This window comes from Eutrigla gurnardus (genome assembly GCF_963514095.1).
Source record: "Eutrigla gurnardus genome assembly, chromosome: 13".
NCBI lineage: Eukaryota > Metazoa > Chordata > Actinopteri > Perciformes > Triglidae > Eutrigla > Eutrigla gurnardus.
The window spans coordinates 17,382,887-17,407,093 of NC_139936.1; the positions used below are offsets into that span (position 1 = coordinate 17,382,887).

Consider the following 24,207-nt stretch of genomic DNA (forward strand, 5'->3'; position numbering starts at 1 on the left):
TAATAATAATAATAATAATAATAATAATAATAATAATAATAGCTAGGATAATATTATGTACTACCATGAATGGGACCATTCTGCATATTTCTTTTACATATATTGATAACACAGTGCTGCAAGTATGCGTCCTAGAATCCAGAAATTATTCAGCAGTTTTGCACTTCCAGATCCATCATTTTTTTATGTGTGTGTGGTTTTTTTGGGGTTAGATGTCTGAAATAAGGTCTGTGGTTAAAACAAGCTGGAGAGATTTTAACATTTTGTTCTGCAATATAAAATATATCAAATAATGAATTTAATTAAGGCTAAGAGGCCTTCCAGTGTTCCCCATGACCTTATGTGGGAAACAAATATGTACAGTATGATGGATATGTGAGGACCTGCCAAAAAACACTGCGATTCTTAGTTTCACGTGATGATACATGAAAGAGAACACAGTTATTAATATTATATTCCATTTTCGCTAAAAGATCACCCAAAATGTGTCACACTGGCCCTTTAAATGAACCATAATATGACTTGCTTTCATCCCTTGGAGCCTCTTTCACACCACTGGTGAACTATGTACATATGTGCTGACTAGATGTGTTGGAGTACATTTCAGGTTAAAGGATGTTCAGAAAATAAAATTCCTCATACGACTGATTTGGGCCACAAATCAACCGATTTAGTAATATTTTTTCTTGGAACTGGAGCTCAAAGGCTGCAGGGATTATAGTTCATGGGCCGCCCCCTCCTGCTATCATACTGAAAACATGTCCCGATATGATAAATGAAGCTTCTTATCTTGGTCCAGAGACATATGTACTTATTTTGGACCATTTTCTCTTTTCTCAGCCAGAGCAGCTGCTCGATGTATCGATGCTGAAACTTAAGAGCCTTGCTCCAAACTGGAGCACCAACACCAGACAACTTGTTCCTCACAGGTGAAGTGAGACCCCATGAAGCAATGAGAGCAGGTTTAAGGGGATCGTTCAAATCATTAAGAAGTAGGTTTATTATAGCTCATGTCTGTGCACAACTGGAAAATAATCAATATTTTGTGAGAAAAAAAACATTTATTGTCTTTCTTTGTGAGTGAAATCAGAAGATCAATTTCTCTTGATTGTATGGCAAATACGAAGCTGCAACCAGCCCGCGGTTAGTTTAGCATAAAGACAGGAAGCAGAGGGGTTTGTTAAAAAAGGTACAACAACAGAAGGCATTCTGGAGAAACTTGCTGAGGCAACACTTCCTGTTTTTTGCCAGATTCGGCCACTGAGAACAGACTTTGATACATTTTTTTTCTAACCTGCTCTGGAGCGGGTTATGTTCAAGATAAGAGATCAACTCGCATAAAAGCACTTCCTACTGACCAATCAACTCTATTATATTACCTTATTTGTGTGGATTGCAAGGGCAATATTACACAAATAATGTAATAAGGTAAGGTCATTATCCAGACTAAAAGCAGCACATTTTAAATTGCTAAATGCAGAAGACAGCTGGCAAATAAATGAATAGACTTTTATATCATTGCAGCATCTAGGTTATCTGGTTAAGCCGGATAACCTGAAGAGGGGTGTGTTGAACTCAACACAACAACCACGAAAAAGGACAAAACTACTTAATTTTGACACAAAACGATTTTGAAGAGACGGCAGAAAAACCAGAGACCAAAAGAACAAAAAACAAAATGAGAAAAGTGGAAAAACATTAACAAAGTAAAGAAGACTTTTATTCAACAATAAATAAATGTAGTTCCAGCACGTAACCCGGCATTTACGTGTCTGCTTGTGTCTGGATTAAAGGAACACTATTAGTAGCTCTGTTAGGTGTTAAAATCAGGTCTTCAGCACCATTTTTTCCATGACCCGTTGAGAGTAGGAACAAAACTCTTCATCTTTTCCATACAAGAGGACCGACGTGAACACATTCCTTTTGTCAGAGCATGTTAGTGATGTTAAATATTATATATCTGCCCTATGCAATGGCAAAAAGGTTGCTTAAAGGGAGTAAATCTGAGAAAATTGCTAATATGTTTTACTGTGCAGCCAAATTACTTGACAAACGATGTTAGAAAATGCAGTGATTTATTGATCCTTTCATCCCCTTTCTGACTGAACAAGCTGACAAAGTTATTCCCTTTGAACATGAAAACGCTGAGTGGGTGAGTCGGGGGGTGGACTCTCCTCTCATAGCTCTCCGTTATCACAGGCCTGCATGGACGCTGTCATGGCGGCTCTGAAGCCGCTGTACCGTCCGTCTGGACTCGGGTACTCCTCCCGGACCCTCCCCACGCAGCAGCTGGGGATGGCAGGTTGGCCTTCCTGAGGTGGGACGCCAAACCGCCAGCTGATGTACTGACTGTAGGCGCAGTGACGCAGGGCGGCGGTCTGGCCTCGGCCAGCAGGCTGGGACAGAGGGTCCCGGTACAGGAGGACGGCATCCAGCAGGGAGCGATGTAACACAAGCTGATGGAACAGTGGAGACGAGGTGATGCAGGCGCCGTCGCTGCGCCGGCAGCACAGCTCCTCCTGAGGGAGGGAGGAGGGAGTGCAGTGGCTGCACTTACACCAGGCGGGGCGGACACGCTTGGGGCCGGGTTTAAGGTCGAGGGAAGACTGGTCGAGATGATCCTCCTCGCCACCCGGCTGGAGAAGATGGAGGATGGCTGTCATGTGTCCTGTGTCCACCTGTCAGGACGAGAATACATCGCTGACATTCAGTTACTATGACTATGAAATGACCAGTAATAATAGATCACGACGAGAAGACGTCCACTGGCTGTGGGTTATATTCACAAAACTGATTTCACCGCTCAGCAGGTTCACCTTGTGCGGCTGCACAGAAATGGGCTTGACGTCTTGCAAGCTCTTCTTCTGTGATCTCTTCACCAGTCGAACGTTGCTCTCGTCCACGTAGGACACGCAGACGATGCACTGCATGAACACAGTCAGAATGAATGAACGCTGCAGATCGAGTCGGAGGGTTTCCAGCTCCACGACACCACATCACATCGTACATCACCTTCTGTTTGTCCTGGACCGACTCCACTTTCTTCTCCGAGTAGTTCTGTCCCACATCTGCAGAGTAACACCTGGTTCCAATCAGCCAATCGATCATCATGGTCGTCTGGAAGATAAAGACACACACACAGATTTTCACACACACACGTTCACCACCTGCTTCCATCATAAACAATCGATGGCAACAATGTGTGCCAAAAATGGTATTAAACATTTAAAAAAATTTAAAATGTGTGAAACATTCTGAAATGGATACTTTTAACAATTTGAATGCAGGACTTGTGCTTCTTCCATCAATCCTCTCACTTCACCAGAAAGCTTATAAACATATTAAGCAGCATGTCAAACTAAAGAATGTTCCTATGAAACATTTTGATTTCTGATGACATCGTCCGCTTCTGTTTTTCTGCCACCACGATGAAACTGCAGTGACCTAAACGTGACGTCAACTCCAAATCGGTCTATTAGTGTAACTGTTGATCTGTTCCTTAATGAGCGTAGTTCAGTATGACACTGTGACAATCTCTGCTAACAGTTCTTCAGTTCAACGTTCACACCAAAGCTGCTGCCTTCTGTTGCACACTGAGCTCATTTAGGTCTCTGTAGTGAACCTTATTGAGTCGGTCCAGATGCAGCCTCCATCTAAAGGCCGGCTGTGTTTAGTACCAACAGACGTGAACAGACATTTGTGTCTCACCAGAGCATAGTACGACAGCGTCGAGCCGACGTAGATGATGAGCTGAATGAAGCTGAACTTTCCCGCCTGGAAAAACAGATCGAGGTCACTTTAAATATGCAAATGAGTAATTATCTCATAAATATCTGCTGCTGAAGTTGATATTTCTGACTCAGAGTCTGAGAAAAAACGAAAAGAATTTAGAGAAAACAACCTTTAAAGTGGCAGTCCGTAACATTTTCATCTATTCAATTGTCTTTTAAGTTACTATCTATCAAAGAGTGAGTTAAAACTTAATTTATCACATGATCCACTAATGAAAGTGCTTGTACTTGCTGCTTTGCCCAGAAATAGGATCTCCGTGTCTGTGGCGACATTCCCGTGCAAAATTAAAAATTAGTGAGGCTTTTTCCGTCAGTCAGTAGCGGTTGGTCTGCCCAGGTGGAGCTACTCATGGAAGCGTATGCTGCATTTCATTGTCATCGGAAATCTGCAACTTCCAACTGCTGAGTCAGACTCCCTCTAGTCGTAAGGCCACATTCAGACCACATTCACACTACACACGTACGTTGACGGACCGTTGACGGGTCATTGCCAGACAAAGGAAGGCATGTCTGGCGCATGGGGGAGATGCATAACACCATCTGATTGGCTGACGGATCCGTTTGCACCCGAAAAGTTGAATTTTATCAACTTCTCTGACGAGAGCAACACAAGCGATGCAACGGAGCGGACCCACAATCCTCACAAAAAAGATCCTTCAACGGAAAGGTGTAGTATGTATGCGCCCTAGTGTTTGACCGGCGCAGCCAGGTACATTTAATTTCTGCTGACTCACAATGGAGGATCAACAGCCAGAGAAAGAAGACCATTCAACTTCCAGTCCCAAAAAAAAGAAACAAAAAAATAATCGAAGTGAGGAGGGAAAGTCATCAAGATGCTAAGTGACCGCGAACAAGGGAAACGACGGACCTCCTTTCAGTGTGGAGCATTTGAAGGCATCACGAAGATGAGAGACAGTCGACACTGTTGGGTGAGGGAGATGAGGTCCCAGAGGCTCGCCTGCAGTTCCATCTACCACCAAAGAGGCCGCTAGAAGCAACGCCTCTCAAATCTTACAGACTGCCACTTTAAAGATATGGATTACAAAATGAATAGGGTAAAACAAATTAATTGATTACTGACATTAAGACAATATTATAATTACAAGACGCAGATACAAATAGACAAAATAGTAAAATACATGTTTTGTTTCCATTAGTTTGGAAGAACTAAACTTAAAAACCTAAAGAAAATACAAGAGAATAAAAAGGGGGGGGGGGGGGGGGGGGGGGGAACCCACCTGTCCGAACACCATGACATCAAACCTGATCCCGAAGGCTTTGTACAGCGTCCGCTCCTCCACCCCATTCACCATGTTGTATTTGGCATATCTGGTCAGAAGAAGAATAAAAACTCTGCAGCAGACAGTCGAAGATGAAGGAGCATCACTAACCTAAAGATGACGTGTTTGTCACTTTGTACTTTGTATTATTATTGATACTGTGGTTAATTATTATCATTAACATCATCATCATTATAGTATCATTATTTGCCCCTGCATTCGCCCCAATGTCAGCTGGATGGATGGACAATTATCATCATCATTATAATATGAATATAAAATCAAATGAATATGAAAATTATTTGTTGTAAATTTAATGAAATTAAATTATAATTATTCATAGCATTATTATAATTTCAGTGGACTGACTTGATGAAAAACAAACACTGAAGCCTTCATTATTTATATTTAAATTATATAAACAAACATTTAAGTTGGGGTCAGACCATCAGCGTTTATTTGTTTTGGTGGTCTAATAATAATAATCATAATAAAGTTCCCATGATGGTGAAGCGATGAGGAATGTGAGGACGTTGAAGTTGACCTTTGACCCTGGCCTACCTGAAGTTGAGGCCAGGATACAGCGTCTTGTTGCTCTCCTTCTCATCCAGCCTTCTGAAAGAGTACGTGGGCAGGCAATGGTGCATGAGCCGGTCCAGGTTGCAGTCCCAGTTGATCAGGATGCCGATGACGCCCCCCTGTGGTCAACAGAGGAACCACAAAGTGGCCAATTATCTGCTTTTGCCACTTTTAATACAGACACTACAGCTGGGAAAACATTTAACCAATAGATATCATCATGAAAATTACCCAGGTGATTATATTAAGAATTTTATTTTTATTTAAATGTTGTGTTTAAATATGCACTTGGTGACTTTAGGAAGACAGATACAAATAGCCAACGTAGTTTTCTTTCCACGAGTCTGGAAAACTTGCTCTAACCTGACCAGAGCATGAAAACAAAGTTTTAGCCTGACGTGTCTCCCCTTTAGTACATTTTGATAATAATACTCTTACTTCAGTAAGGTTTTCAATGTGGTTTAACAGAATTATGATATTCAATTACAAAATACATGTAATTATAATCAGGTATAATTAAATACTTGAAATGTAATAATGAATTAATATAATTAAATTATATCTGAAATATAACATTCACTCTGTTAATTATTTAGATTTGGTGCCATCTAGTGGTAGTGTGTAACATGGCGGACTCTGTGAAGAGGACCTGTTTCCTAAATAGATATGAAGTAGAGATGTTCCGATATCATTTTTCCAATCCCGATTCCGATACTTGTGCTGTGGGTATCGGCCGATACCGAGTACCGATACCAGTGTGTTTAAAAAAAGAAAAAGATCATACTACGCCTGCATGACTGTGATATGATTATCATTGTTGTAAGGCCTGGCTCAGGTTAAACCCTTTATAAAATGAATGAATACAGCAAATGGAAGCCATTTATTTTTAAGTTTATTTTTAAATAGAACAGGATAAAACAGTAGTGCAAATTTGCAACACTCGTGCCAGCCCTCGAAATTGAGTCTTTGCATATGTTGCACAGGCCTGAAGGTACGTGTCCACAGGCAGTGTTATTTCCACGCGTCTCTGTAAGAAGCCATGCAATGCATTCACGTCGCGGCGAGTTTCGAGAGACGGGGCGCCGCGACGCTCCCGCAAGCTCTCAAAAATCGTTGCGTGTTTCTCACGCCCAATGCACAGAGCCCTGCATGTCGCCGTCTTACTGGTGGGAACATCCACTGTGAAGTACTGCCAAACCGCCGACATGATGCGCTAACATTAGCTCCTTTTAACAGGTGTCAGGTGACCAATTCTTCTTCGCTTCTCAAAAAAAACAGCAGCTGCCGCCAGCAGCACAGCGCAACTGTTAAGAGCGGCAAAGAAGAACTGTGTAAAAGCTAACGGAAAAATAAATTACGTGGTATCGAACTCCAGTACCCGCCGATACCGATGCCAGCATTTTCGGCAGTATCGGAGGCATTTCCGATACTGGTATCGGAATCGGAACAACTCTAATATGAAGGGCTATTTTTAAGCTAAGAAAACACAACATTAGCTTGTCGGTGATGATACAATTATTTATTTTTCATTTGTGTTAACAGATCCCCCTAAATGCTACAAACTGGCCCTTTAATATTAACTGTGACTTTCATCCACACAAAGTGAAGACGGTTAGCTGAGGACACACTTCCCTTGTTGGTTTCATTTCATCTCTTGCTGAGGACAACAGACAAGTGAAACCTCAGAAAGAGAAAGTGTCTCCATGTAGAAACCAAACCTAATATCGGCCGATATTAGGCATTTTTCAAACTATCGGTATCTGCATTTATAATGGCCGATAAATGAATATTTTAAAAATAAAATAAAAACGGACGAAACACCCTTATAGAACTTAACAGAGTTTCTCTCCAGTCTTGTTCGAAGTTGTATTCATGAAGCCTACCAAGTCTTTTATTACTGGTAACTTTGTGTTTGGTTGTTATTGTGTTTTTGTTCAAAGGACTTTTAAGTTGTATATCTTAAGTTTGTATTTTTATCAATTTTATTTATCAGAACTTTAATATATTTTGATGTTCCTCTGTTCCATTGTTGACAATAAATAGTTTATTTTTAAACTGCATTATCATATTTTAGCGAAGACTCATAAATAACTACAAATAACTAATATTAGGGAAATCTGTTAATGTTTTGTTACGCGTTTCTGAAATTAAAAAAAATATCGGCCGATATATCAGAATATCGGATTTTTAAATCAACAAACATTTGTATCGGTATCGGCCTTCAAAATCCTTTATCAGTCGGGCTCTATTGTCAGGTCCGTCTGCCAGACAACGAGCAAATTACATTTAAAATTCTTGTTTTTTAAATGGAATTTGGATGGGTGCTAGGCTATGCTAACGGAGTAGCTGCTCCATCAACACTAAAAATATCCTCATCTGGACGTTTATACGGCAGCGACATTGTTGTTTGTACCACAGATAGTCTCTGGTCTCTTTAATGTGAGGATCTATTATAGAGCTCTGTGTGACCACAGCAGAATACAGAAGTGGTCCACTACAACAGTTGCTATGGCAACTATACACATAAAAATTGCTGCCTCTCTGACCATCCTGCTACAGTGATTTGAATGGGAATGTCTCTTGTCCTTATTTCTACGGTTATAACCAACTGAAGCTAAAAATACAAAAACAAACCCCAGTTTGCTCTGAAAATCAAAATGAGCAGAAACGTTCGAGCATGTGACCTCACCTCGATGGCCATTTCAGAGAACTTCTCTCCAGCGTTTCGAACGACATCTCCCAGTTTGAAGATGGGACACAGCGAGTCTTTACCTCTCTGGCAGCTCCTCAGGTAGGCGTCGTTCATCCCAGGCAGGATGTTCCTCCTGGAAAAGAGAATAAACAAAAATAACAATTCATTGCTTCTTCATATTTAATGATAAAATCATGATGAAAATACAAAACATTTAACTAATTTCCATCATATTGAAATGAAAATGTGATGACAGTGGCAGACCTCAGCCCTAATCAACAATCAATCAATACTTGAATCACTTCAACATGTTGATTTCTAATAATGAACAACAAGCTAATAAGAAATAACTATAAGCTAGAATACGCTTCTAACTGTCCATGTAGATAACACATCCACCACTGGGCTGTGTGAAATAACAAGTAAAGATGAAACATAAAAATATCCGTGTGTGTGTGTGTGTGTGTGTGTGTGTGTGTGTGTGTGTGTGTGTGTGTGTGTGTGTGTGTGTGTGTGTGTGTGTGTGTGTGCGCACAAGAAGAATAAATAATAAAGCTAAATCTCTTTAATGTCCGAGTGTCTTTGAACAGATACGCATGAAAAAGGGCTGCACAAAATATAAAAATAATAAAATATCTTTTTCAGTGCACACAGATGTTAAAGTCATGATGAGTCATAAAACAGTCTCACCGGATGAAGTTGAACGCAGGGAACCTGATGTTGTTCTTGATGAGGACCGTGAAGTTCTCGGCTGCTGCCAGCAGAGCAGGTCTGCACCGTGGAGACCAAAATAATCTATTATACGCTGGAGTCAACACAGTCATTTTAAAGTTATTTATTTAAATCTCTACGGATAGTTCAACAGAATCTCCTGAACAGATGGCTCCTTGAGAAAAAGAAACAAAAAAACAAGTTGAGATGGAAAGAAGGACCCAGAGAGAACGTAAAGTTACATAAAATAAAATAAATATAATAATAATAATAAATAAGGGAAAAAATAAGTAATACACAAAAATCTATATAAATATATATATATATATATATATATTAAAGAAAAAAAGCACTTTTACATGAACAATAATCAGCAACTACAATAGGAGGTTTAAATAAATACAATATTAATATTCAGGTAAATAGAAAAGTTCAGGTAAATAGAAAAAAACCTTCTTTCATGAGAGAAAAGAAATCACCAGGTGTCAAAGAAATAAAATGAGGTTCCTAAATTAAATAATATTAGTTTGACATGAGGATTCTGCTTCATCCTTTGTATATTTCCATGTACTGTTACCCCAAATGGATGTACCCTTTGTAAATAAATGTTTTTCGTGCTTTTAAGTGGTATTCTTTTGGATTGTTGTGTCATGATACTCTTCGGAGTTGTTAATAAAAATCAAGTAAAGACTTGTGCTGATGTGGAGTTTACCTGGGAGGGTTGGTCTTGGTCTCGACCGGACACCACGCAGACACCTCGCAGGTTTTCCTCAACACGTCGAACTTCACACATGATCCCGTCTTAATGCCTACGGGGGGGAACAGACAGTGCTGTGTCCAAACCATAAAAGGTCATGTGCAGGTAAATGTGAATGAAGTCAGTGAGTACCGTGACTCTGCTGATCCCAGCCACCTTTCTCACAGTCGGCATCGGTACGACAAGATCGGCCTTTCAGGGGAACCTGGAATACAAACACTGCTGCAAAATAAGAAGTGTTGCCCCGGTTCAGCCCACAGCGAGCAGCACGTTTCATTTCATGTCACTAGTGATGACGAAAGAGCACCTCGGGACATTTCCCCCGCTTCTGATTCTTCGTCATGATGATGTTGGTCACCACGAAGAAGGAGTTTTTGTCCTGAAAAGACAAAAAAATAAAAATAAAAAAATACGCAAATTCTCCTCTTTGCCCAATGCCCGACACCCAGAGCACCCTGAGGACCTCCTACCTGTGAGGGCTCGCTGTAGTCCATCACATCCCAGACCACGTCCCCGACCCCGGGCAGGTTGGTCTGAGCAACGCCCTTCACTTTGGCGGTGACAGAACTCACCAGCAGGTCAAATTCCTGGTACTTCCTGTTCCACACCAACATGACGCTGGAGAAATAACAAACAAACTCAGTTTAGCTCCACCAAATGTGCACGTTGATGTTTGCAGGTTTGTTCAGGCGGAGTTGACATTCATACCTGGAGTTAAAGGACGACGGCTTTCAAGACTCATATAATCCACACAAAATCAGGTTTTAGAGGTTTTTGGTGTTTTCTTTTGTTCTATTTGAGGGGGGACAGCGGGTGTTTTATTCAGAGGATCCCTTATTGTCCATGAACGTCCTCCATCTCTAGATTGTGGTTGTGAAGTTTCGTAAGGGTGTGATTGTCCTGGAGGTAATTTCATATTGTCATGTCAACTTTCTAAAGATGTTCTCTCACTACAATGAAAACAAAAGGTTCCTACGGAGACAAACATCATCACACAGGTGGACTCCAAAGAGTCTCGGCTGTCCAGTCAGACCCGGATCCTTCAACTCCACACTGTTGATGGGGTTAATATTCAAGTAGTCCATCTAGCATGATTCAGCAGTTACACCCTATATTTTAAAGACCGAGCCCGTGTGTCACACTGACAGCCTCACTAATCATCGCTCGGTGCGTGGGAAGTAAACCGGTTTGGAGCGTCAACAGGATCCCGGAGCGTTTAACGGTAATTTCGCGCGCTGACTCACCAGATAAACAGCAGGATGAGTCCGTTCAGGCTCCACTTGAGGGAGCCGAGCCGGACGCTCTGGATCCGGACCAGCTTGTTGGTTTCATACTGACACAGAGCTCCGCAGCACGGCATGCTGCTGCTTGGGTCTGAAGACGACGTGTAGTCTACTTTCTCTCGCGGAGGAGGAATCTCTGACTCACGTCTTGTCTCCTCTTCCTGTGAGGAAGGTCACATGTCCAGACAGCTGCTGCTCTCTCTCTCTCCGTCTCTCTCTCTCTCTCTCTCTCTCTCTCTCTCTCTCTCTCTCTCTCTCTCTCTCTCACAACACTGCAGCTGCAACCATCCAAACAAACTGATCCCAACACAGCTGCTCTCGTTTCCTCCCAAAACGGTTCAGATGTGCAGCTGGACGCACAAGTTACAAGGTCATTTAGAGATGAAACTTGCTTTCACTTCTTTTCTTTTTCTTTTTTAGAAAAGTAAAATAACATTGAGTTAAGGGCTCACTGATAAATAGCGCATGCTTAACAACATTAGCGTTTTAAAAAAAAGTAAAGCCTAAATAAAAAATACTGTTTTGACCCTTTTAAATCACATCATTGGATATATCATTCACCTATTTAACAATTTATGACAAATAATTACAAAAATAAATACATTTCTGCATATTCTATTTATTTATTTTTCCATGATACAAACATGGGAGAACATATCTGGTTTCCCATTTGCAATCGCCTGAATTCCTGTGAGATAAAGAGCTTGTTGTCTCCGGCAGGAACAGAGGATTTCTGTGAGGAAAACTGAGAACAATGACTCTCTGCAACAGTCATGTGTCACAGAGAACTCAAATATGTTCAACTGTCTCCATAACACTAAACTGCACTTTTAATTACATTTCCAGGGAAACCTCCTGTTTTTTTCACGACAAAACAGCTGCAGCTTGAAACAGTTTGAAACACGTGGGTGAAGTGGAGCTGACATGAAAAATGCCATTTTAACCCTTTAAGATCATATTGCATTGTTTTAATGGCATGAACTTGTATGAAAGTATTTTTTCATACAAGTGAAAGTTTTATGTTTTAATAGGGAATTAAGAAAAAATCAGCTCCCACACACTGTCGTCTTTAATTGTATTCAGAGATATATACAGACAACGTTTCTGTACATCAACCTTCTCCAGGTTACTTTACGAGACAATGACAGGGCGTACCCACCAAACGCGATGAAACTTCATCGCGTTTGGTGGGTACGCCCTGTAAGAGATTTAAATAAAAGGTTGGTGGACCAATCATGTCACACGACAAGAACCATCATCATCATGTCATGGCTCCATCGGCCTACAATATAATCTGTTATTGAAGTAGCTCAGGATGCAAAATGTCTGAATCATGAAAAGCTGCCACACCAAAGGTAAATGTTAAAATATGTATTTGAATTCGGTTGGAGCTTGACCAAAATGTCTTCTAGAGCCTTTAGCCTTTTAGCCCAGAGAAAAACCATGTATGTAAATAGGTAAAGAACCTCATGAAGTCAAAATACATCAAAAGATTGTATAGTACGAAACACGAATGCAATCCTTCAGGGATTAGCGCAACAAATCTAGATTTACTCCTACGCACCTGTCGACAGGTGTGCACAGGTTTGCTCTTTCACTTACATTTAATTAGGGGTGTCAATCACCAGAGGCCCCATGAAACAATATCATCATGATATTTCATACAATCTCATTGCAATATGCTGAGTATTGTGATTACATGTATTACAATGGACCTTTTTTATGCCATTTGTCAACATCTGTTTTATCTAATAAGATCACGTTTTCACTCGGTTCACCTCAATTCAATAATTGTTATTATCTTTGTTTTTCTTGTGATTTTCATCTCTTTAAATGTAAAAAAGTATGTCTTTCAAAGCAGTTTGGACACAGTCGTGTTTTTTTTATATATATCACTTTAATAATTGTGGTGTAGCGACCATGAATGTGCATTCACTCATCAGACAAAGCACACATACACCTTTATCCTCATTGTTCTTGTCCTTGTGAAAAAAAATGTTGGCAAATCAAATTGTTTTAACTTCTGCAGGTAGAATTTTACACAATCTGCACAGGTATCCTGCTGAAGGTCACCGTGCAGCTGTGGAATTAGAGTCTAATTGAGATCACGTGTGGGCGCCGCGGACGATTTCTCCGTTTGCACTCAGCTGAAAAGCTTCCGAAACTTGGGTTTGAGCATCTCCAACTCGCTGCTGTTCTGCATCTGCTGCGGCAGGCTGCTGATCTTCATGATCGCCTCGTGGCCTTCGTTGAACAACTTCTCACCGAGCTCCGCCTTCACCCGCTCTCTCCAGCCGATCAGCATCGGCCGGCCTTCGAACACATCCAGGCCGGTCCCAACGGGCTGCAAAACACACCCACTTTTAAAATGACGCCACAGTTTAACCGTAAAAGAGCTTTCTCAATCCTGGGGTCACGCGAGGTCACTGAACATTAACCATCAAGTGATACTCGTTGGATATAAAATTATATTAAATAGGTGTTAGATGTATAATCATAATCTATTCTGAGCTCCCTCTGTAACATTAATTCATACAAATCTACCAAATCAATTATTTCATCATACATTATACAACTGTTCAAAGGGCGAGTCATAACTGGGGAACTGAGCTTCATGAGTAAGACCGGATCCCTTTTCAGGTCTGTCTACAGTCATTAGATGACAGCAGTCACGTAAAGTTAATGCAAAAACACCCGACTTAATGTCACAGTGTTATTGTTATTCTATTAATGTATTACATTTTTTTCCACAAGAATAAATGCTATCTCATAACAGTCACAGAATTAGCCTTAATAGTAGATGTTTTCACTTACACATGTCACAGTAGTAGTAGAAGAAAAAGTAGTAGTATTACCTGCATGATCTCAACTATAGCCACCACATCGGCCAGAGAGATCTTGTCGCCGAGGATGAACGGTTTGTCCTGCAGGAATATCTCCTCCAGCATTTTCAGTGACTGATTCAGATCCTCAATGGCAGCGTCCATCTTCTCCTTTGGGACCTCGGAGCCCATGATGACAGGAAACAGAGCCTGCAAGGAACAATGAGACTCTGGTTGCACCAGCAGATCGTATTCTGATATGACTGCTGCAATGGATTTCTGACTTATAATTTTTGATTCAGTTTTCTTTGTTGGTCTATAAAACATTTCTAAACACGAACACACAGATATAATTTGAATAGTCGGAGGAGAACATCAATTATTATGTGACTAAAAATGTCCATGCCACAGAAAAACAAATAGAAATAATTCCCATGTGTAATGTGGTTCACGTGTGTAGTGAAACGTGTAGGATAGAGCAGTACTTGGACGTGGGACTCGTACCCTGAGCAGGAAGACCTTTGAGCCGTGAGTTCTGAGGTTCATGTGCTGCCAGGACAGGTATTCATTAACACGAGCCCGCTGCTGCAGGTCTGCTGGGTACCAGTGATCCGCCACCGTCGACGCATGTTTCTGCACCAGGTACTTCAGGATCGCAGTGCTGCAACACACACGGCACGAAGAAAAGAAGGATTCACGTTCTCTTTCACCTCTTTGTTGTTGATCAAAGACAACAGATGTGAAGTAGGCTAGGTGCTACCAGACACCCTGATCAGAGTGTGGTTAAGCAGCCTGTGGCCGCTCTTTGTTGTTGTTTTCAATGACAGTGAAGTGTTTTACACGCTGATTTTGTGGCATTGAATGCCTCGTGTTTTCCGTGTGTTCACCTCGTGTTTTTGCGGGAGCGCCCTGAAGCTCTACGACTTTACGGACCGTAGTTACCTGATCAGAACACACGACAGCAGGAGGGCGATTGGTGTGGTGGTTGAGATACTAACTAGCTCCGCCTAGTTGTTTTCATTCAACTGGTGGTTGCCTAGCAACAAAAAAGAGGAAGATGCAGCCAACTGCAAAACACCTCATTGCCTTTATGTCTGATCTTCGAACAAAAAGGCAACTAAGTAACAAGTTAGCAACCATAGCCAACGAACCAACCTGCACTTCATGTGGTGTTACGTTACGGAACATAGGAATGTTCTACAGTTACGGAACATAGGAATGTTCTACAGTTACGGAACATAGGAATGTTCTCCAGTTACGGAACATAGGAATGTTCTACAGTTACGGAACATAGGAATATTCTACAGTTACGGAACATAGGAATGTTCCGTAATTGTAGCATGGAATTAGCAAGCCACTAAATGAGTAAATCTGAACAACTAACTGCTGTTCTTGTCAAAGTGTAGGAAAGCACATTCATGTCACCAGATAATTCGTTAACCAGACTGATTAGCCGGATGGTGTGATGGTTTGATGTTAAGTCCACAGTTAAAGAGAGCAGAATTACTGGTATGTAATGATATACGGGCTATGGAAAACTAGCCAATGATGACGAGGCACTTTTTTTTTAATTTTCAGGTTGCCACCAGAACTTACTTACTGGTATCTAAAATATGAGTGGATGGACTGATCAGTCTGTCATATATCAGCATCAACTTTCAGAGATGATTCTGATCCTTCATAGCTTAAAGGAAGTAGAGCCTGAACCCCGACTCGAAGCCGTACCTCTCCGTCAGAACGAAGCTTCCATCCTTCATCACAGGAACCTTCTTCATCATGTTGAGTTTTCCAAACTCCTCGCTGAACTGCTGTCCTGAGACAAACACACACACGACAAGCACAGATGTGTTCAAATGAGGACAAAATGTCCGCTGGCAGCTTCTTTTTATTGTTTTTTGTTATGGAAACAATTATGGTGTTTTGGTTTTTCTTTAACTCTCCCTCCCTTTTCCCTTCGTATCTGCTTTCAAGCGCTTCTCTTTCCTTTATTTTCTTTCCCCCTGCACGTCTGTAATACTCCATCACCTCAGAGATGTTTTGTCTGGAGGCTTTGACCTCTGACCCGCCACATCCCACCCGCCGTTCGCTCGTGGAGTCGGTTATCTAGGAGTTAACGTAACTCTACTCCTTGCTGGACGAGGCTATCAGCTTTCTGGGTGAAATGTGAAAATGTAAACTGATAGCCCAGACGAAGAGGGTTGTTCTTTTTCTTTTTTAATGTTCGTACGAGAATAAGTTCAAGGTTTGAGGGGCGTTTAACTCCCCCAACTCCTGCAACACAAAAAAATGTGTTTGGAACAAAATGGCTACAAAACTTGTAGATTTCAGAGTTCGGATCTCAGGCGTTCAAAGTTTGCAGGTCACTGAACTGAAACTCTACAAACATTTGGTAACTTTGTGATCATTTCCAAAAGCACATAATAAACGATTTTAATGCAGAATGTGAGATAAAACCTTTACTAAAGCATAGACAAATCGGATTCAAAGTCTCTGGTGTGTATCTGTGTGGTTACCTTTGGAGAGCTCCACCAGCTTGAACTCAAAGGGAATGCCAGCCGCTCTGGCAAACAGGAAAACGGAGCGGCAGGGTTGCGAGTGCAGGTCGAGGTAGAGCTCCATCATGTCAGAGTGTGAATGCTGCACAAGCTTCGTCTCCACCGAGTTTCCCTCTGTGTTCCCAGTCCTCTCCTGCCGCGCCTGTTATCCTCCCTTCTGCCCAGAACTCCGCCTCCCGTCGCCGTCGGGCTCACTGAGTTTTAAACGCTGTCGACAGTTCAAAGTGAGCAGGCCATCGTGGTTGAGCAGTCTGACCTTTGGCCTCAGCTTGGCCTCACATTTTGTAAACACTGCTGAATTTTTTATCTGCTTCGGGGTCATTTCTAACGAGTTTACACCAGTGAGTCAGGGAAAACAGGGCTTGACTTACAGTCGGTGACCACAGGGTTACATACTTTTAAAATACAGTTACAGGGAAAACATACTCACATGATTTACACGGATCACACAAACTGATTTTATATCAAAACACTACAACAACAAAAACCACACACAAGTAAAAATGCAGAATATTCTCCGGTTTTCCAAAATGATCTTCTTTCGTTTGTTTTATTCACTCTAAACTAATGTTTTAAACTTGTTTTTCTTTTTTGTTTTGTTGTTTGTTTGTTTGTTTGTTTGTTTGCTAGTTTTGTTCTGTTCTCTTTTGTTTTACTTTAGTTGGTTTTGTAAAGTGTCTTTGAGTACCTGCAAAAGCGCTATATAAAACCTATTTATTATTATTATTATTATTATTATTATTATTATTATTATTATTATTATTATAAATTAAACACCTTTATGTTTTGGACCGTCGGTCAGACAAAACAAAACATTTGAGGGGCGTCAGTTTGGAATCTTGTGATTAGCAGTTTTCTCTATTTTCTGACATTTTATAAACTATCAATCAATTGAAAACAGTAAGTCAACAGAATAATCCTCATAGTTCTGCAATCTGTAAACACTCTGAACACTTATTATCTACAAATCTGCAGAGCAGCACATTGTGCAGCTGTGGGGAAACAGTGTGTTCTGAGATTTTCTAAACAGGAAACAGACGCCAGCGGAGAGTGATTCCAGTACTCGTCTGATTCTGGGTCAGAGGTCGGCGGTTTCTGTCCTCGCCTGCTCTCCTGAGCTGATACACTGAGGGACGAGCCTGGTCTCCTTTTTTCCTCTTAGTTCCAATACTGTTTAGCAATCCTGATTATTTTGGTGCTAGCTGCCAAGTGTTGGAGACGTCCCACTTCTCTTGAATATAATGGAACTATACAGCACTTGGCTTGTGACGCTCAAAGAGATGCATACACATCTCAGAAATCATGACAAATCAGTTACTCAAGCTCATCCACATATGTTGTTGTGAGCAGTTTCATGTAGGAGCCATTGTACCACACTGATCATGTGCTAAGGCTAAGTAATTCCAAGAAAATTACAATGACATAGATAGTCAGTGGTGTCTATATATTTTTCCCCTATTAAAGGTTTTTATGTGGAACTTTTCCTTATCTGATGTGAGGGTCCAGGAACAGGAACACTGTGTGTTGTATAGATTTTAAAGCCATCTGAGGCCAATTTGTAATTTTGTGCAATATAAATGAATTGAATGTGAATGACTGGATATTAAATGTTCATTTCTGTTGTGTTCCCTATGGTGGTAATATTTGTTCTCTGTACTGAAGTCTGACGTCATATGACATGCTGAGCTATGTTTAGGCCGTGAATACTGATGTACTCAACAGATCCTGAGACAAACTGTTTCTGCTGAATGTTCTTTACACAACGTAGATCTCCTGATTGTGAAGCACATGAAAAAGTATTTTAAGTAAAATATTAAAATAAATAAAATAACAGTAATCCCCTCTCACACAAGACACTTTTATAAGACAGCCTATCCTTTTTTAATATAATTTGTAGCTCCTATTTTAAATGATTTGTTTTTTACAGTAGTACATGCAGCAGTCATGTTGTCAAATGTAAACTACTGTAATTAACTAATATCACGTTTTACAGATATGTTTGAACTTTTGCATTCCAAGATGAAGTTGGGGGGAAAAACTTAACTAAAGAAATCACTTTATTTCATTACATTCTACGTTCAGGCTTTCATGGAGAGTACACAGAATTAATTTACAACAGCATTTTTAAGCGCCAGCTGGATAAATTAAAGACTACAATATCTCCCAAATCCAATGTCCTGCAGGTGCTTTTCTGTCACTAACACTGAGGCCAGGTCATTACTGCATATGGGGGTATAGCTCAGTGGTAGAGCATTTGACTGCAGATCAAGAGGTCTCTGTTTCAAGTCCAGATGCCCCCTCAAAGCTGACTTACACTACTACTACTTCTTTGTAAGCTTCAATACATGTGGATCCCGCATATAGATCTAACAATGCACGCATAAATTGCTGACACTTTCAGTACAGGGTGTTCTGTTTGGTCTTTGGGTGTGTTAATGTGACCACATCCATCTTAGACAATAGAGGATTGAAGTATATGGTCAATGAGCTTCAGACTATAAATTACATCCCAATTCAGGTAATTTTAACAGGTTTTAATCAGAGGTTTATGATGGAGGATTACGCAATCAGTATGTTTTTCATCCACGCCTATAATTGAGGTATGTTTACGTTGCAGACATCCAGGTTGTGTTTGAGGACACAACAAAGACACACCACTGCTGTCAGCGTGTGGGGGTATAGCTCAGCGGTAGAGCATTTGACTGCAGATCAAGAGGTCTCCGGTTCGAGTCCGGATGCCCCCTCAATGAGACTTATTCTACTTAACACCACAGTGTCTAAATGAATGTTTATAAGCTTCAAAGCATGTTATATCCTGTAGCATGAATTAGTCCCAGGAAGCTTCGGTACATGATGTATGTATGTATGTATCATACGTCACGTACTTCGGTAAACCCTCTGACTCAAACAGTTGTCCTGTTTTACCACAAACACACGCAGAACAGAAATTCTGGAGTGCTAGTTTTACCCAAACATTTTAGGCAGTGCACTTGTTATTAGTTGTACCATGCTAGTTGGTTTAGCCCAGTCAGCCGGGTTAATTAAGCCCATTGGACCAGAAAACTGTGTATAAAACACTGACTGTGGAGAAGAACCTCATAGTAGAACCTCATGTGGATGAGGACATCATATAACAGTCCATGTTGTGTTTGAAGAAACAATAATGAAGTGTGGGGGTATAGCTCAGTGGTAGAGCATTTGACTGCAGATCAAGAGGTCTCTGGTTCAAATCCAGATGCCCCCTAACTCTGAATTATATCTCAAACAGCACTGCCAGTTGATGTCTTACTTCTTGCAGGGCCCTCTCAAAGTAAGGAACCCTGTTTTAGTCTCACAGGACGTTGTTTTCCTTCAAAAGGAAACGGCTCGATCCATGCCTCCACACTCACCCTGTTGTCGGAGGACATTTACCGATGAACATTGTGAAGCAACAATCAAACATCAGAGGTGAAGATCAGCATGAAAAATGTCCCTGCAGATTGCTGACTGTCAATGTAACTGTGTGCTAGACTTGTGCACTAACTGACAACTCACATCCTCATCTGTCCATGTTGTGCAGTTCCTCCTCGTCACCAGCAGAGGTCAATATAGGTCTTCTCAGCTTCTGAAGTTCAAGTCGGCTCATGTTGGAGCTACTGCAGTGGGAGGTTTGGTTACCATGGAGACGACAGACGCAGTAACTCTCTCACCTCCACCTGGAATGTAAGAGAAAGAGGACACGGTCGGCTAGGTATATATATATATATAGTATATGTATATATTATATACATACATACATATATATATACTTTCAAATTATATTTAATAATATATAATGTTTATATGATAAATAATGCAATCTAATGTTTTTCGGCGTCTATCATGGATAAGTTCTGTCTCTCTTAACAAGGTTTGGGAAGGTTTTGTTGCTACATTTATATATATATATATATATATATATATATATATATGGCTCAATTAAAGTCTCTCAAGCTAGCATCCTTTGGTAAATGGGTCCAAAAGCCGTAGCACAACCACTTCCTTCCTGTTTTGATGACGACAGGTGGATATTTGTGTTTTTTAATTATAATGTACAATATATTTGTTCAGTATGTATCTTTTTATGGTCTTTTTTCCCTCCTACTCATGCAACATTAGAGCTCAGCGCCTAAAGCCACTATAACCCTGTAAATCCCTTCATAAAAGTAACCTTTAATTAAATTGTTTCTGGACCAGCTGCAGGAATCTCATATTAATGCCAGAGTTAACGTGAGCTTACCGTCCCTGAAGCAAAAGATTTTAACCAGGCTGCCAATCAAAACTCTCAAGCTTCTTTTGATCACAGAAACAGCTCGTTTGCTGACGTCAACTCTTGATTGCACCACAGAGGATGCTGAGGCTTTACATCCTAAAAGGCAAACTAAGATTAGCAGCAGCACATCGTCTGGCTCCGATTTGATTTCCCTTCTTTTTGCTGTCGCCCCTTTGGCCCTTTTGTTGTGGCGAGGCCTGCCAGGGGTCAGCCGGGGTCACGCCAGGAGGAGAGAACGAGGGTTAATGCCTTCAAACCCACTAATAACCCCCACTGGGTCGCCATTACCCCCTCCAGGTCCATGTTTCACTACCTCTCCCCACACAGCCAGAGGAGGCAGGCAGCTGGATGCCGGTCGCTTCCATCCATCTGCTTCCGTCTGGTTTGCATTAAATGGACACATGTGGTCTTTGTTTTGAGAAGTGCGGCTGACATGAACCCCATAACTAGTCGTGTGAAAAATTGATTTTTCAGGCAGCGGATTTAGGCTAAACCTGGTTCAGGGTTTCATTTAAACAGGAGGTATCGTAATGACAGGAAGAAGGATATGACTGAAGCCTGCTTATGGGCAGAGTAGCACCGTGAGTAGAGCGGTCCAATCAGTGGGAGGAACTTAGATATGAATCTACTGCCACACATAGCGTATGTTTAATGTTTAAGCCTACACTATATATATATATATATATATATATATATATATATATATATATATATAAACACCAGGACAACAAAGACAACTTTTTCTGTCCATGACTGAGATCAATACTGCAGGCTCCCACACAATGGCTCAGTGTTGTGTTCAGGGACACATGGCCGTTGATGGACACATTGGCTGTGGCAGCGAAACAAACCTGTGACCTTTTTTATGACTGGACGGTCTCTTTAAATCACCAGACCACCCTGCAACTCCAAACAGCCACTGGATACTTTAATAAAGTCTCCTGATAATCCATATTTCTACAGATCTCAATAAAAACAAAATCACAACAATGGAAATTTGGGAGGCTGTGACTTAAAAAGAGCAGAGTGCTGAAAGAAATTGTGATTGAACACTCTTTTCGGGTTGTCTTTGGTCAAAGGTATTTTGATTTGATTATGTCCATATCACCCAGTCCTCTTTATATAGTAGCAGACATTATTGCTATCCCTCTAATCTCAGACTACTGTGTTTTCAGGCGCTTCATCGGGATCAACCCGGAGAGAGGCCAGCCGGGGAAAGATTATCTCCAAGAAAACAGGAAAAGTTGTGTCCAATCCCCATGTGTCCACATTTCTGAAGAATCTAATGGACTTTCAGTGGAATTGCAGTCACTGTTTTGGCCCATTTTTTGTTTACAGTTATGTATGTGTTCTCGTTCCATTGACTAAATATGTTATATTGCACTTAAAAAACTGCAGAAAAGCGTGTGCAGCTACAGTTTTTTCTTATTCATTTTTATTCTATATTTTATTATTTTTTTAAGTTTAAGCACACCTCAGAGTTTCAATGCAAGCACTTTAAATAACTTAACTGAAAATCAGTGTTCCATTGCAGATAGTTTTGTATGTATTATGTATTTAGGACCTTGAGAGCCACAAGCCGATTCAGCTCCATGGTATCTCTTGTCTCCAAAACTAAGGAGATTAAAATAATTTTAAAATAAAGGTTATATAACTGATGTTTTTTAAGTCTCTTCTTGTACACATTTTTAATGGCTGTATTTTAATGAACTTACTCATTCAGTATACGGTATATTAAAATTGCTAAACGAGGTTACAGTGAAGACAGCGCTTAATTCATAGTAATTGGCTTTCAGACAGTAATATGCTCTATTTACAAAAATGACTGCATTGTATTATATATGGGATTATGGTGAAATGCAATTAATGAAGAAAAAAAAAACAATATTGCCACTTCCTAGAACTAGTATACTGTGAACTCATACAGCACTATACTGTTTTAGTCTACTGTACAAATCAAGGAGATACAGGATTGTACTGTAATTCAGTATGTGGTTTTATCACAGTAACATACTGTAAAGTAGATAACAGGTGAACTGTAAAATTAACAGTAGAATGCTGGCAACCCTGCTGCCAGTATTTTACTGTTAATTTACAAGACAATCGTTTACAGTGTACACTGTGCACTTTTGTTGTGCCAAAAAAAAAATAATAATAAGGTAAGATAATCTGCACACATGATACACAGATTCCATTCATGTCGGACCAACAGCTGCTGCTTCAGGACCAGAAGGTCCAGGCCTTAAAACATTTTTCATTGTTTTAATTTAATTTTTCAACAATAAGTCATGAATGTTCCCATTTGAATGTTAACAGTGGCTCCCCCTGTAGACTCTGATATAATTTAATCATGGACCAGCATCGCAAACCCATTTAACCATTATTTTTTGGAATGGGTGTGCGCTTTAATTGCTTTTTAAATTACATCCTTCTACATCAATCAGCATGTTATGTTTTCAGCATCTCGGTGTCACTTACGCAGATTCCCATGTATTTATTGTACTTGGCAATGACTAGGATCCTGATTTCGGCGTATTTCTTTTGTAATTGAGAGCTGCTGTCACATGTTGGACCGCTGCCTCCTCTTGTAAAAAGAACTGAGGAGGAAAATGTATTGGGACCATCTGTGGGGAACATGAGATAGCTTGTTTATATGATTCACGTGAAGACAATGGCCGGCGCAGGTTACGTTTAGAGTTACAAGAGCAGTTCGAAGTCTGCTGACTGAAGAGAAAAAAAGACTTTGTGGAGTCAAATAACAGACCTGTTGGAGATCAAAAACTCTCTCAAACACAATAAAAGTATATCGGGCATGATCGAGTTTAACTAGCAAACCTTTCTCAGATGCCCGATGCGAGCAAAAACGATCTTGCTGGTGGAGTTTGATCTGATTGGTTGGAGATGAAAACAAAAACAAAACAATGATGAAAGATAAATGACAACTTCAACGGCACTTTATTCCTGAGATGATTCAAACATAGCCAAGTTGTTTTGTTTCAGTTTTGAATAGTGAAACAGTGCAAACAATGGCGAAAAGTGAAAACGCTGAAGGTCAGGATGACATCATCGATGGCGTTTGCACTTGTGGGAAACCGTATAAGTCCAGGGCTAGTATTTTGAACGGTAAGAACAGAAGCAGTGATATATATGCTTTCACTGTCAATGTGGAGACAAAAAGCAGATTTTACCAAATTAATAGATAAATAAAAGTACTTTGCACTCTGCTCGCATTGAATATATTATTTTCATGGATTCTTTTCTGCTCTCTCTACTCTCGTCCGTCTGTAATTTTGCCTTCAGAGCAATGCATGATGGTCAATAATGCTTGGTTAGTGACCATCAGTTATACGCTACTTTTCAAGAAAAAAAAATCCACTACATAGGGTATAATGATTCCCAGTATTCAGACAAAACAACATCGAGAGCTCACTTTGGTGAGTACTGAG

The 24,207-nt window shown here is 40.5% G+C and overlaps 2 protein-coding genes across 2 annotated transcripts; both read right to left on the reverse strand.

Annotated features, from left to right (window-relative positions):
- Positions 1–1,074: 1,074 nt before the first annotated feature.
- Positions 1,075–11,271, reverse strand: p2rx7 (purinergic receptor P2X, ligand-gated ion channel, 7). Its single transcript, XM_084025554.1, has 13 exons — positions 11,055–11,271; positions 10,281–10,428; positions 10,118–10,189; positions 9,943–10,015; positions 9,766–9,862; positions 9,033–9,113; positions 8,340–8,475; positions 5,633–5,769; positions 5,030–5,120; positions 3,709–3,774; positions 3,013–3,117; positions 2,817–2,924; positions 1,075–2,678 (listed from the first exon to the last, which is right to left on the reverse strand). Exons 1-13 carry the CDS (start codon positions 11,168–11,170, stop codon positions 2,178–2,180), a joined length of 1,731 nt encoding a protein of 576 aa, XP_083881680.1. The 5' UTR covers positions 11,171–11,271; the 3' UTR covers positions 1,075–2,177.
- Positions 11,272–12,970: 1,699 nt separating this feature from the next.
- On the reverse strand, positions 12,971–16,660 carry gstt1a (glutathione S-transferase theta 1a). The gene is made up of 5 exons (XM_084025555.1): positions 16,429–16,660; positions 15,641–15,728; positions 14,420–14,576; positions 13,949–14,125; positions 12,971–13,437 (listed from the first exon to the last, which is right to left on the reverse strand). The coding sequence occupies exons 1-5, from the start codon at positions 16,535–16,537 to the stop codon at positions 13,237–13,239; spliced, it is 732 nt and encodes a 243-aa protein (XP_083881681.1). The 5' UTR covers positions 16,538–16,660; the 3' UTR covers positions 12,971–13,236.
- Between the last annotated feature and the right edge of the window lie 7,547 nt (positions 16,661–24,207).

What these genes read in the sequence shown, in the direction of transcription:
- p2rx7 (XM_084025554.1), bottom strand. Translation starts at nt 11,170, where the DNA reads ATGCCGTGCTGCGGAGCTCTGTGTCAGTATGAAACCAACAAGCTGGTC. An exon ending in ACCAAGACCAACCCTCCCAG is followed by an intron (nt 9,114 to 9,765) that starts GTAAACTCCACA and finishes TCCACGGTGCAG; the next exon opens with ACCTGCTCTGCTGGCAGCAG. An exon ending in ATGTCATGGTGTTCGGACAG is followed by an intron (nt 3,775 to 5,029) that starts GTGGGTTCCCCC and finishes CTGTTTTTCCAG; the next exon opens with GCGGGAAAGTTCAGCTTCAT.
- gstt1a (XM_084025555.1), bottom strand. Translation starts at nt 16,537, where the DNA reads ATGATGGAGCTCTACCTCGACCTGCACTCGCAACCCTGCCGCTCCGTT. An exon ending in GCTGGTGGAGCTCTCCAAAG is followed by an intron (nt 15,729 to 16,428) that starts GTAACCACACAG and finishes TGTTTGTCTCAG; the next exon opens with GACAGCAGTTCAGCGAGGAG. An exon ending in AGCTTCGTTCTGACGGAGAG is followed by an intron (nt 14,577 to 15,640) that starts GTACGGCTTCGA and finishes TGTGTGTTGCAG; the next exon opens with CACTGCGATCCTGAAGTACC.